This window comes from Puma concolor, chromosome E4 (assembly GCF_028749965.1).
Source record: "Puma concolor isolate L17-30 chromosome E4, mPumCon1.1.hap2, whole genome shotgun sequence".
Taxonomy (NCBI): domain Eukaryota; kingdom Metazoa; phylum Chordata; class Mammalia; order Carnivora; family Felidae; genus Puma; species Puma concolor.
In genome coordinates this window covers 53232218-53245234 of record NC_141683.1, presented here as the reverse complement: position 1 = coordinate 53245234, position 13017 = coordinate 53232218, and the positions used below count along the sequence as shown (strand labels likewise).

The 13017-nt window shown below is 44.3% G+C and overlaps 1 protein-coding gene across 8 annotated transcripts in view; it reads left to right on the top strand.

The window, feature by feature from the left end:
* Window positions 1–13017, top strand: part of RABGAP1L (RAB GTPase activating protein 1 like) — a 779355-nt gene that overhangs the window by 747793 nt on the left and 18545 nt on the right. For 7 of the 8 annotated variants that reach the window (XM_086693120.1, XM_086693117.1, XM_086693118.1 and 4 more), the window contains one exon: window positions 7572–7682. In XM_086693120.1, the coding sequence (XP_086549246.1) occupies window positions 7572–7682 (111 nt within the window). Of the gene's footprint in view, window positions 1–2136; window positions 3787–7571; window positions 7683–13017 lie in introns of those variants that run through there. The other variant, XM_025921065.2, reaches the window with a different exon arrangement.

Sequence of the window (13017 nt, the reverse complement as noted above, 5' to 3'; positions counted from 1 at the left end):
AGAGGTGCCTGTACAGAAGCCATACTTACGGGAGGGAGATCTTTCTGTCCGATTTGGAGCTAATTAATGACTATAAATCCTGTGTGTGCTCCTATTTATAGGGGAAAGTGGGTGGAATATTCATTTTTGTACATAAATATATATGCACCCAGACATAAACATATACAAATATGTGCACACAGTGGGCCACCTGGTGTTGGCTTCAGTTTGCGTTTGAAACTCAGCTGTATCATGACTTCCTATGGTCTCTGGTGTAGCTGCTCTGCTTATCTTCATGACTAGATTCCAAGACACAAAAAAGAAACTTTATTGCAAGAAGAATATAGAACATTTATTCTAAACGTCTTTTATTGTCCTTCTTAAGTTTGACCTGGACATATTTGTGCAGTGGTATTTATCTACTCTGAGACGTTGGTTTGTAAATTAATTTATTTCAAATGAAGTGAAATTCAGACTGAAGGTTTGTCCGTAGAAATACGTCATCTACATTTTCATTTTCATACAAGCCCCCAGAAAACAAACAAATATGTGTAGCTGTTTTAGTATATTTTAAAATTTAGTAGCCAAGCCCCTAATAAGCAATTACCAACTCCAGGAATTATAATACTATTTTCAGTTTTAAGGAGATGAATTGTTTCTGTTGAGGGAAAGTTAGTTTTCTAACAATGTAATCTACTGACAGCACCTTTTAGAGAACTGCAGCCTTCATCTACTTCTGGAAGATGGGATGCTTTTCTTGTTTAATTAAAGAACTACCTGCACAAATGTGGGTTAAGCCTTAAAAAGCACAACTAATTAATTGAATTCAGCGAGTCTCCCAAAGCATAATGAAGATTATGTTATCACCTATTTGAGATGAGCAACTCCTAGAAGGAATCAGGAATGCTCAAACTCTCTTGAGTTGGGACACAGAGTATTATGTCATTTCTAATTGAAGTATCCTAGCTATGTTTAGTATAATTAAATTTAGAATGTTTCATTTCTTTCATGAAGTTAGAAATAGTAATTCTCTTACCAAAGTGTAACTCAAACAGGAAGAAAATAATTCCTCCAAGTGTACAAAAAGTTTGTCTTGCACATACTAATTTTTGTAGATCAGTCCCTGCATGTAATTTTGTTTTAATTTTTTTTTAATGTTTATTTATTATTGAGAGACAGAGAGAGACAGAGCATGAGCATGGGAGGGGCAGAGAGAGAGGGAGACACAGAATCCGAAGCAGGCTCCAGGCTCTGAGCTGTCAGCACAGACCCCGACTCGGGGCTCAAACTCAAAACTCGCAAGATCACCACCTGAGCCAAAGTCAGACGCTTTACTGACTGAGCCACCCAGGCATCCCATGCCTGCATGTAATTTAAAATTAAACTAAACTATTTAATTATACTTGGAAGAAACAATACAAAAATATGAAGTGAAGCTTACTGGTACTTGCATTATTTGCCATCCTTCCATAGCTAATGAAATAACAGACAAGTGATCACTTTTGTTTTTAACTTGTCAAGTGAAACAAGTTTAAATTTTGCTAGACTTCTAACCTGGCGGGGGGGGGGGCGGGGGGATGGCTCTCCTTTCTCTTACCGTGTTGGGCATTTCCTTACAGTCAAGATAAGCGAATCCATCTTTGAAAAATGTTTTTCTACCAATGAATATAAACATATTTTGTTAGTTTTCCTCATTAGCGAGACTGTCATTGGCTTTTGGAAATATTTATGTTTATGAAATAATGTGCTTTTAATGAGTAGTAATAGTCAAGAGCATGGTTTCCATCTGCCTGTGATAACTTCCTGATAAACTTCAGAAGGCTGCCACTCATTTTGAGCATGGATAATCCAGTGAACTCATTGTTGTAAGACGGTGGAAATTGCCAGCCTAAGCCCTGTTGAGGATTCTTTTTTTTTTTTTTTTTTAATTTTTTTTTTCAACGTTTATTTATTTTTGGGACAGAGAGAGACAGAGCATGAACGGGGGAGGGGCAGAGAGAGAGGGAGACACAGAATCGGAAACAGGCTCCAGGCTCCGAGCCATCAGCCCAGAGCCTGACGCGGGGCTCGAACTCACGGACCGCGAGATGGTGACCTGGCTGAAGTCGGACGCTTAACCGACCGCGCCACCCAGGCGCCCCGCCCTGTTGAGGATTCTTGAGCAAACTGGCTAAGAAGGAACAGGTGGTTTCTGATGATGCCTGTTCGCTGATTGAGTTATACCTACCACTTGAGGGAAGCAAAAATGTTATGCATATTAAGAATCTCTAAGTATGCTTATTGATGACCTCCAGAATGAATTCTCCAAAAAATGTATTCCATTTTTAGTAAGTTTTGCTTCCTGTTAAAGTAGTAGTACCTGAGAAAAACTGCGTCACACTGACACGTTCTGACATTATCGGTAAGCCGTTTTCTTTTTTAGAATTTGATTTGTATGCTAGAGCAGGGATCTGCAAACTACGGCCCGTGGGATGCACACCAGCCCACGGCCTGTTTTTGTAAATAAAGTTTTATTGGAACACAGCCACACCCCTTGTTTATTAATCATCGTCTAGGACTGCTTTTGCACAACAGTGGCAGAGTTTGAGTAGTCTCAACAAAGACCATGTGGCCTGCAAATCCTACAGTGCTTAGTGTCTGGCCGTTTACATGAAAAGTTTGTTGACCCCTGTGCTAGCGTATAATCTAAGACTGGTTTTTTAAATGCTGGAAAAACTGCAGTCTGGTTAGCCAACTGCCAGTTAGTTATTACTGACGAGATTTTGTTTTTAGTTTGACATTTAAATTTTAAAAAATTTCTACCGGAATGATAAAATAGGATATGTTGGGTAAAGGAAGAGCATAAAATGATTTCAGATATCCAGATTTTTCTCTCTCAAATCTTCATTGCAGACAACGTAGGCATTGAAACATTTATCTGTAGGCATTTGTCTTTGGATGTCACAAAGCTGTTTGCTGAGGTGGGATGCTGATAATTATCAACTCTGGAAAGAATTACCCAAAGGAAAATATGTGAGAGTGGAGTGCGTTGTTGCAAATAAAACTGTGCTGGATCTTTTAGGAAAACATTTCCTCCTGACCCTTAAATGTCTCTAAAAACATGTGCCAAGAATTCATTCTAGCAGCAGACGACACACCCAAAATGCTGAGCTTGAGTCCACGGAGCTGCCTCTTTCCCCGTCACTTTTCCTGTAAGGCTTAGTTTATTTTCTTCTGAATGCCGGTTCACGTTTCCCTGGTTTCTCACGGAATAAATGACGTTCCCCATCCCTGGCCCCGCCTCACCCACCGCCCAGCCCCCAAGACGCAGAAGACCACTAGAAACGTTCCCCTCCCTGGCCATTTCATTCTGTTGCCTGAAGATGAACTGTTCGGCAAGGCTTCTGACCTTGTCACAGGAGGAAGTTCCTCCCACCCAGCTTTGGTAACACGGTCTAAACAACTCACACCGGAGCGGCTAATAGTTCCACAGGCAGCGTTTCCATCAGCACGCGAACTGCAGATGGCAGCGTGGACAGGGAGGGGCTTCGTCTTCCTGAGTTGAGACTTGCCCGCTGGCTGCCTCGAGTGTACTTTCTTCCAGCGAATGTTTGCAGTCAGAGAGAGAGCTTGGAGTAAATGACGCTCTCAGGAAAAACAAAATAGCAAACCGGCCTCGACAGGGGTCTGTTTTTGTGACTGCCGTTTGGTAAATGTATCAGTAGGTGTGCAATTTCATTGGATATTCTGTTTTGTTTTGTTTTGTTTTTTTCAATTGTCTTTGTACCTATGATTGAAAACGGTAGTTGGTCTATGACTGTTGAGGAGGTAAGTTTTTTTGTTTCTTTTTTTTTTAAATCTGTGTGTGTCTGTGATACCGGCGTCTGTCTGTCTGAAAAATGCAGTATCCTCCTCCCAGAAGTTACTGAGCAAACTTGCCCGGCTGTTCGGCTCCCATGCCAGCGGGGGAGGGCCCCGAGGAGGACAGCGTCGTCCGCCTTCTGTTCAGGTGATGTCAGGGTGTGCAGGACGGAGGACGTTTCCAGCGGTGCGGTGTGAGGGTTCCGGGTTCTGTAGGCGGCGTCTCCCGCAGGCTTCTCGGAGCGGAGAGGGGAGCCGTCTGCCTGCGGGGCCGACCGGCTGGGCACAGCTGGGCACAGCTGCCGGCGCGAACCAGGCTTGCGGCTGACCCCCCGGGCGCTGGCGGGCGGGCCGCCCTCGGACACATTGCAGGATGAACCTGGCCGGTCCAGACGGAACTTTCTGCTCCGTCGGGGCAGCAAGGCGAACCGTTTGGCGCCTCAGTCAGTTGCGGGGAACACAAGCTTTGGCCCCTCGGGAAGGGCTGCCACAGACAGCCGAGCAAGAAAGCCGGCTGGACCCCTCGGTGAGCGCGGGCCGGGCCCTGCGCAGGGACCCTCCACCTCGCCAGGGAGCGGTGCCTCTGCGGTGCAGGGAGGACTTTGGAGGACGATGCTGCATTTTCGGCCCCACGGCTTGCTTTCCCACGTGTCTGCGCGCAGCGCGGGCGTCACCTTCCCACTGTGCTGCTTGCTGTGTGCCACACGCCCAACTGAAGCTTCTGCTAAAGCCGAGCCAGCAGGTGCGTCCCTGAGGCGGCTGTGCTTCCTAGGGACCCTTAGACGCTCACAGCTCCCCCCCAGATCTGTCCCCTGGCCACCGCCTCCACCCCCGTGACGCGGCCGCGTGCCACAGGCGCAGTAAGGGGAACTTTCCGGTCAGCACTCCGGCGGAGCTCCTGCCTCTTCTCAGATAACATCAGGCGTCAGGCCTTTATCTCCAAGCAGCGGTGAAGTACCACCTGCTGCATCTTGAAAATACTTGGAACAGAGTGCTCTTCCCTGTGCGATTTCCTCTGCAGGTTATTTGCACTCCCCCGGAAGCGTATGTCGATGTGACCTGAAAAACTGGTAGCTGCCACGTGGTCACTGGTGGTAAATGACTGTAACCTAAGTAAGAGTTGAGTGGACTCTGCAGCTTGGAATCCCGCAAGTAGGATTTCAGTGGGAACCGGACGCCTAATTCAGGAATAGGTATCAGAGTAGCATCCTCGTGGTCTCTCGGAGGGACTGGTCAAGAAAGAGAAAAATCGCTCCTGGGCCCCAGCGGTCTGCTTTGTGAACTATGTTGTGAAGAAAAGGGGCTCGGTATTGCTGATTGTTCCCCGTGAGGAGGACACGGATTGGAAAAGTTTCCGAAACCCCCCTCCCCTGCTTTTTTTATATATAATTCTCAGCTTCCTACAGATATGCAAGTTGGTTCCACGAAAAGGAGGGATATTTAGACAAATCAGGGTAGAAGACTAAGTCTCTGGCCTCTGCTAGAATTTGGATTGCTTCAGCAACGATTGAAAGATTGAGCTGTAGATGCCCTTGATATATATATTAGTGTCTCCTTTTATTACACTTCTGTGGAGGTTAGAACTTCTATAGATTGAGGGGACTGCCAGAATTTGATGAGTGCAATGTGCCCTACAAATACGTACACAGTCTTTGCAGGGATATCTTGGGAAAGCGTTCCTGGCAAGGCCATGCATTGGGGAGGTTACGTTGTATCTTGGTCAAAAAACGAAGATCCAGTATGGTTTCCGGTAGAATATGAGCTTCTAACAGGAGTGGACTTTTAAAAAGTTCTCATTTGGGCATTTTAGCCTTTTCAACGGAATTGAAATTCCAAATGACTTTTAATTTTTTTAAACAACATTTTAAACACCTGTGTTGTGTATTCATTGTAGAAAACTTAGAAACATTTGTAAGGTACAAAGGCAACCATAAAAATAAATCTACCTACAATTAATAGTGTCATTTATGTTGTTAGGAAAATGAGATTTTCTAGTTACTTGTTTTTTTTTACTTCTGTAAGGTGGCTTAAGCATTTCTTTCATCATTAGATATTTTTTCCCTTAATTTTAACACTGCATGGAATTCTATTATGAATTTATTTAAAAGTATTTAAGAGATTTTGAACTGTTTTTATCTTCTTCCATAGATTTCTTTTTCAGAAATGTTTTGGTGGGGCGCCTGGGTGGCTCAGTCAGTTGAGCGTCCGACTCTTGATTTTGGCTCAGGTCGTGATCTCAAGGTTCTTGAGTTTAAGCCTTGAGTTGGGCTCTGTGCTGACAGCTTGGAGCCTGTGTGGGATTCTCTCTCCCTCGCTCTCTGCCCCTCCCCAGCTCGCGCTCTATCTGTCCCTCTCAAAATAAATAAACAAACATTAAAAAAATGTTTTGGCATTCCCCAGCTATCCCACTCTTCCTTTTCCAAAAGAGAAGACAGAAATAGACCCTGCGGGCTAGTTCTAGTCAACACGCAGGTTCGTCCTTTGACCTCCCGCTGGCCCTGCGGGGGGGGGGGGGGGGGAACCCTGGACCCTCTACCTCCATGGAAGTCTTGGGCTCTGCCCTCACCATCGGTTTCTTAGCCCTTCTTTAAAAAACAAAAAGAAAAACAGCAACTAGGCTCTCTCTTTTTCCCACGTAACCAATCCTGGGTTGTTCTGTGGGAGATAAGAGCCATCCGCCCCACACGCTGCGCTGTGACACGCTATCTTCCGGGGCATAGATGAGTCTTCTGGCTGTGTGGCACTGCTTTGTCTGAGTTTCTGCCGCCCTTGCAGAAAACACCATTAGGAGTATAAATCTGAAAAACAGGAAGGTCTCATCGCATTGAAGTCTTTCCTGTCAGCTCTCTGAATCTCCTGTAACTGCTAACAGTAGCAAAAACAAAAACAAAAACAAAAAACCGCTTTTGATACTTTGGAGTGGAAGACAGTAAATTGCCCTTCTGAAAATCCACATGAACGTACAGAATGTAACTTGGACCTTTCATCATATAACTTTGTTTCAGTTTTCCTGGGAGTTCAAGAGGAAAAAAAAAAAAAAACAGCCCAGTGATTTTTTTTTTTACCCAGAACCTCTTATTCTGAAGTTTTAAAAAACACCCAAACAAATATTTAGAGACACTGCCGTAAGGACTGTTGCTCTTTACTAATAGAAAAACTGGTGTTCAGGAAGCTATTTTTACCCCAAGAATGGAAATGTCCGTTGATAGCAAAGTCACCAACCCCTATCCTGATTCTGGAGTTAGTGCTCTTAATTAAATATATTCCATGAATTTGAACTCTGATACTAGACAGACGACTTGAAGAAATATCTAGAGGTTCCCCCCATTCCACCCCTTCTATGTTGTGCCGTTTCCCTTGAGGTCAAGGGTGGGGTTATTGTACACGCCTCAAACAGAGAAGGTCCCGTGTCTGTGCTCTAGGTCTAGATGAAAATGTCACAGGACTGGGGATATGTGGGGAGATTGTGCCTTTTGTGGCACGTGCTTTACAACGAAGCCTTTTCTAAGGATGCCTGTAAGGGACAGTTGCAAGTCTCACCGGGTAGAGAACCGCATCTGCACTGCTAGCTTGACTCACTGTCGTTTCCCAGACGGCAGCCCTGCGTCCCTGTGCCACTCGCGCCTTCTTTCTTCACCTTTCAGAGGTTCACTTTGTTGTCGTTGGCTTGTGTTTCCTCCCCAGCCCCCTTGGCCTCTGCTAGTACGTCCAGGTGCTAATGCCCACCTCTGGCTGTCGCTCTTTTCCTGCAGAGGGAGAACCGGAGACTACAGGAGGCCAGCATGAGGCTGGAACAGGAGAACGATGACCTCGCCCATGAACTGGTCACCAGCAAAATTGCTCTGCGAAACGACTTGGATCAGGTAAACTTGGTTGACCTCCCACCGTGACGACCTCCTCAAGGGCGAGGACTGAGTGGCGCCCACCACGGTCCCGCCGGGGCTCACGCTGTGCTTGATACCGACTTGGCTGCCTGTTGGATGGAGGGACAGGCGATGGGGCGGGAGGGGGCAGCTTGTGCTGATGGGAGAGGGCGGAAGACGCGGAGCCTTTGAGAACGGAGGGTTTGGGCTATTTCCAAACAGCATGTGCGACGTATTTTTTTTTTATAACTCTCAACTTCTCTGGTGTCTCTTCTCTTCATTGGTACTTTTCCTAAGCCGAGGGCTGCCAGCATAATTACCCAGAGATATCAGTCACCAAGAGTATACGGATGCCCTTCAAACATTGGAGGGCACTTCTTTTTGTGGAACAAAAAGAATTCTCAGCTACAATAAATGTGAAGCTTTTATATGAAGTATGTACATTAAGACGTATGTCTTGTTGGATTGGGAGGCGTTCTAGTGGCTACTAAGGGCCAAGGCCGCCTGGGTGTGAATCCTGGCATTACCGTTTACTAACCCCGTGACCCTGGGCGGTTCGGACCCTGCCTGTGGGTTTTGAATAAGGCAAAGCACTTGAACAGTGTGAGTTCCAAAAATGTTAGCTGTTGCTAGAAGACCTTAAATCGTTCAGCTTCCCTGGTTCTTTCCACCAGTACCGAGAGCTTTAGGACTTCCTGTTTTCTACTGCTAGTGTTTTCAACGATAGTTGGCAAGATGGAAGGAGTCTTGTGCAGATTTAAAATTATCCCTCTTTTCTGACTTAAAAAGTGATTACTCCCAACAAATGGTGCCAGGGTCAGAAAAACTGAGCCTTATACTGTTGAACCTGTAAAAAAACAGAGGCGTTACTTGTGTTCTAACTGCTCGTTGACAACATTTAAAATACACACCTAATGATATGAATATGATTAAATGTTTGGGATGGAAGGAGTTTGTTAAATGTTTACAAATCGTCCCTGCCTCAACTCCTTGTTCCCATACTAATTTTGCGGTTCCAGAGTTTCAGCCACAGGAAGATGGGCAATAAGACGACTATTAAGGAAAATCGTGCTAAAGGGGGAGAAGGGGAAGCTGAAGGAATCCACACTAGACAGAGTTTAAAAATAAAACAGAAACTCTGCTGTGGGGACACAGGATGTAGAAGGTAGAAAAGCAGCCTGGTGAAGGGGTGGGGGCGGGGTGGCCCCTTTCACCGCAGAACTGCTCAGCCAGGCTGTTGGGAAGTTATTAGAGATGGCGTGAAAAATGTGTGAGTAGGAGAGCCGGAACCAAAGAAGACAGAGGGCCTCCGTTCCATCAGGGCTATAACCAGCCTGACCTTGGCTGGTACATTTATGTATTAATGAGACTATGGTGGTGAGTCAGTACTGTGATGAAATTCTTGTTTCATATTAGCTCTCCTAACAGCCTGACTCACATTTGATTCTGTCATTTGGAATCTTGTATCCATTAATAGTTTTCTTACGATGGATAGCTAAATGAAAAAGCGCTCTAAGCAGTTGGGCTCTGCGGGGATGTGGTGAGATGCACTAGAGAGAGTTGTACATTGAAAGTTGTGCGGGAAGTGTATTTGATATTCTCTATCAAGCCCTTAAACGGATTAAAAAGTAATGAAATGAAATATCCACTGAGTGTCTACTATGCACCGAGGACTATATTTAGGACTTTCATAGCATTAGCTTATTTAATCTCGCTAATGACTTGACTCCATCAAGCAGGGATTGTTTTAATCTTGCATTTAAAAATGAGGAAAATGACATATACACTCTGACTTGGAAAAACCATGCTAACAAAACAGAGACCTGATCAGAAATATGTGTGCAAGATTGTTAACTACTGTGTCACTTGGAAGAATAAAAAGTGGAAATAATGCCTATGTCCAATAGAAGGGGAGAATGAAAGTATATCTGTAAAATGTCTTTGGAATTGTTCTTCAAAACAGGGAAGATGATGTTATAATAATATTTTTGTAAAACCATATATTTATCTGTATGTAATGCTTGCATCTAAATAGCAAGGGATATGGCTGGCATGGGGCAGTCATGTTAGGAAAGAAAGCTGAAATATATACTTCAAAAGGAAAAACACAAGAAAATACATCAAAATATTAGTACTAGATATCTCTGGGTGATAAGAGTAAATCTAATTTGGGGTGCCTGGGTGGCTCTGTCGGTCAGGTGTCCAACTTCAGCTCATGTCATGATCTCACACTTTGTGAGTTCAGGCCCCACATCTGGCTCTCTGCTGTCAGTACAGAGCCCACTTCAGATCCCCTGTACCCCCACCTCTCTCTCTCTCTCTCTCTCTCTCTTTCTCTCTCTCTCTCTGCCCCTCTCCCACTTGGGCTCACATTCTCAAAAATAAAAATTTAAAAAAAAAGTAAATTTGGGGCACCTGAGTGGCTCAGTCGGTTAAGCATCTGACTTCAGCTCAGGTCATGACTTCGCGGTTTGTGAGTTTGAGCCCCGCCTCGGGCTCTGTGTTGACAGCTCGGAGCCTGGAGCCTGTTTCGGATTCTTTTTTTTTTTTAATTTTTTTTTTTTTTTTTAATTTTTTTTTTTTTTCAACATTTATTTATTTTTGGGACAGAGAGAGACAGAGCATGAACGGGCGAGGGGCAGAGAGAGAGGGAGACACAGAATCGGAAACAGGCTCCAGTCTCTGAGCCATCAGCCCAGAGCCTGACGCGGGGCTCGAACTCACGGACCGCGAGATCGTGACCTGGCTGAAGTCGGACGCTTAACCGACTGCGCCACCCAGGCGCCCCAACCTGTTTCGGATTCTATGTCTCCTTCTCTCTCTCTCTCTCCCCGACTTGTGCTCTGTCTCTCTCTATCAAAAATAAATAAATGTAATAATTTTTTTTAAAAGAGTCAATTTAATTTTTACATTCATCTTTATACATTTTTTTCAGTTATTTTATCTTTTATAACACCTTAAATACTTAACCACCCTTGGTTAAGTAATAATATGCATTATACCTTTTTAAAAAAAAATTTTTTTCATGTTTATTTATTTATTTATTTTGAGAGAGGGCTCGATCAGGGGAGGGGCAGAGAGAGGGGAAGACACAGGATCTGAAGCTGGTTCCAGGCCCTGAGCTGTCAGCACAGAGCCGGATGCGGGGTCGAACTCACAAACTGTGAGATCATGACCTGAGCTGAAGTTGGAGGCTTAACCGACTGAGCCGCCCTGGTGCTCCTATACCTTTTTAATAATCAGAAAAATATATATTACTTAAAAAATATTGCACCACCAAGAAAATCCATTTTGTGGATCAGTCTGGAAAGACTGCTACATGGACACTCCTGAAATAATTGACTATTGAGCACCTGGGTAGATAGCTCATGTAGATACTCGATACTAGTCCCTGAAGAAAAGATTCCTTGGTTCCTTCATTTTTGCCTCTTTCTCTTATTTCCTCCCTTTTTAAAAGAGTAAGACCTGGCCCCTGCCTGTTGAAACTTATCATCTAAGTGAAAGAATTCAAAAACTGCTATTTCATGCATATTTCCTCCTAACATCTGATTTTGCCGTTTCTGCCTGAGCGGGGTTTATTTGCCTGTCAAAAAGCTGTCTGTGCAGTTTAGGTGTCCTGCCCCCCACCCCCCACCCCCAGCCAGGAAGGGCACCAGCCGCACAGAGAAAGCCCAAGCCCCGCCCCCCCTTCACCTGCTTCACCCCATACTTTTCCATTCTCACTTTTATCCAAATCCAATCTCTTCATTAAAATAGCAAAACTTGGGCAGACATTAAACAAACACGAAAGCAGATTGTATTCAAGACAATATGTAAAGCAAACAAGCACTAATTCGGTAATTAGGTGTTCTTTAAAATAAATTATTCCTGGGGCTCCTGGATGGCTCAGTCGGTTGAGTGTCCGACTTCGGCTCAGATCATGATCTCAAGGCTCGTGAGTTCGAGCCCCGCATCGGGCTCTGTGCTGACAGCTCCGAGCCTGGAACCTGCTTCATATTCTGGGTCTCCCTCTCTCTCTCTCTGCCCCTCTCCTGCTCATGCTGTCTCTCTCTGTTTCTCAAAAATAAGTAAACATTAAAAAAAATTTTTTTTAATAAATAAGTAAATAAATTATTCTTTACCCGTGTCATTTTAGTGCCGGCTTTGGGCACCCTGGACACCTGGGCTCTTCATTTTCTCTCTGACACAGCTTTCTGTTTTGACAACTTGCCCTCCATCAGGCGCTTGAAATATGGACTCCTCAGCGATTAAGGGTGTAGAAAGATACAACATCTCCATTTCAGTTTCTGTCACTGCCTGCCTTCAAGCCCTTCCTGTCATTTCTTGTTCCCAGGGAACAAACAGAAGAGACATACCCAGTAGAAGACCATGCCTAGTCCTTCTAAACAGAGCAAGTTCCGTGTTAGACCAGAAGATGCATGTAATGGGTGGCAAAGTCTTTTGTTTTGTTTTAAATTGGACAACTGGCTTGGCTAGTTCTTTGAGAAATCGGGTCTGGAAGATCCTCATCCCTGATGTGAGAGCTGAACCTTTTGGTCAGGTTATTGGTAGGTCTTAGAAGGTCTTATGTAGGTCGTAGAAGCCTTCGGTAGCAAGTAGAAGTCTCCACATCAATAAGGCATTATAAGATGTGGGTAAGCGATTAGAAGACTTAATAGTGACAATAATCTTAACCAATTATGGTGAAGGTTTTACAGTTTGAGTTCAAAGATAGAATTTGAGTATCTGTTTAGTATTACGTCCCTCGAGATTCATTTAACATTAAGGATGACTTCTACTCAAGTATAGAAGTAGGCCGTACAAAGACCCAGAAGACTGCTTGTGGAAGGAGAACCAAGTTTTTTCAGATATGGTCCTTTCCTGATGAGCAGCAGAATCTCTCTGACTTTACTATTTAACATAGAGGAGAGACTCTGGATGAAGCTTCCTGGAGAATTCTGGCACTCCTCTCACATGGGACCCGCAGCAATTTCTGCAGATGTTGGAAATATTCCTTTAGTGTTCCAAAACTATAAAATTAAATGTCTAGGTATGGTGTACAGTTTAAGAACCTTAAATGTCCAGATAGCATTGACTATTCGGAAATTTACAAAAGGCTAAAAATTGGGGGTGAATCTCTTTAAGAAACCAAACTTAGAATAACATTCACTTTAGAGTGTCATGATGTATATTCTCTTCACAAAATGGAAATTGCTGGGGCTACCGGAAGAGGATCCTTCTTTAGTAGGAGGGCTCTTGCTCAGAAATTCTGGGGTAGAACTTGAGCCAGTGGGTTGAAGTTATAGGGAGCTAGATCTTGGTTAGATTTTCAAGAACATGAAAATGGCCTGTATGG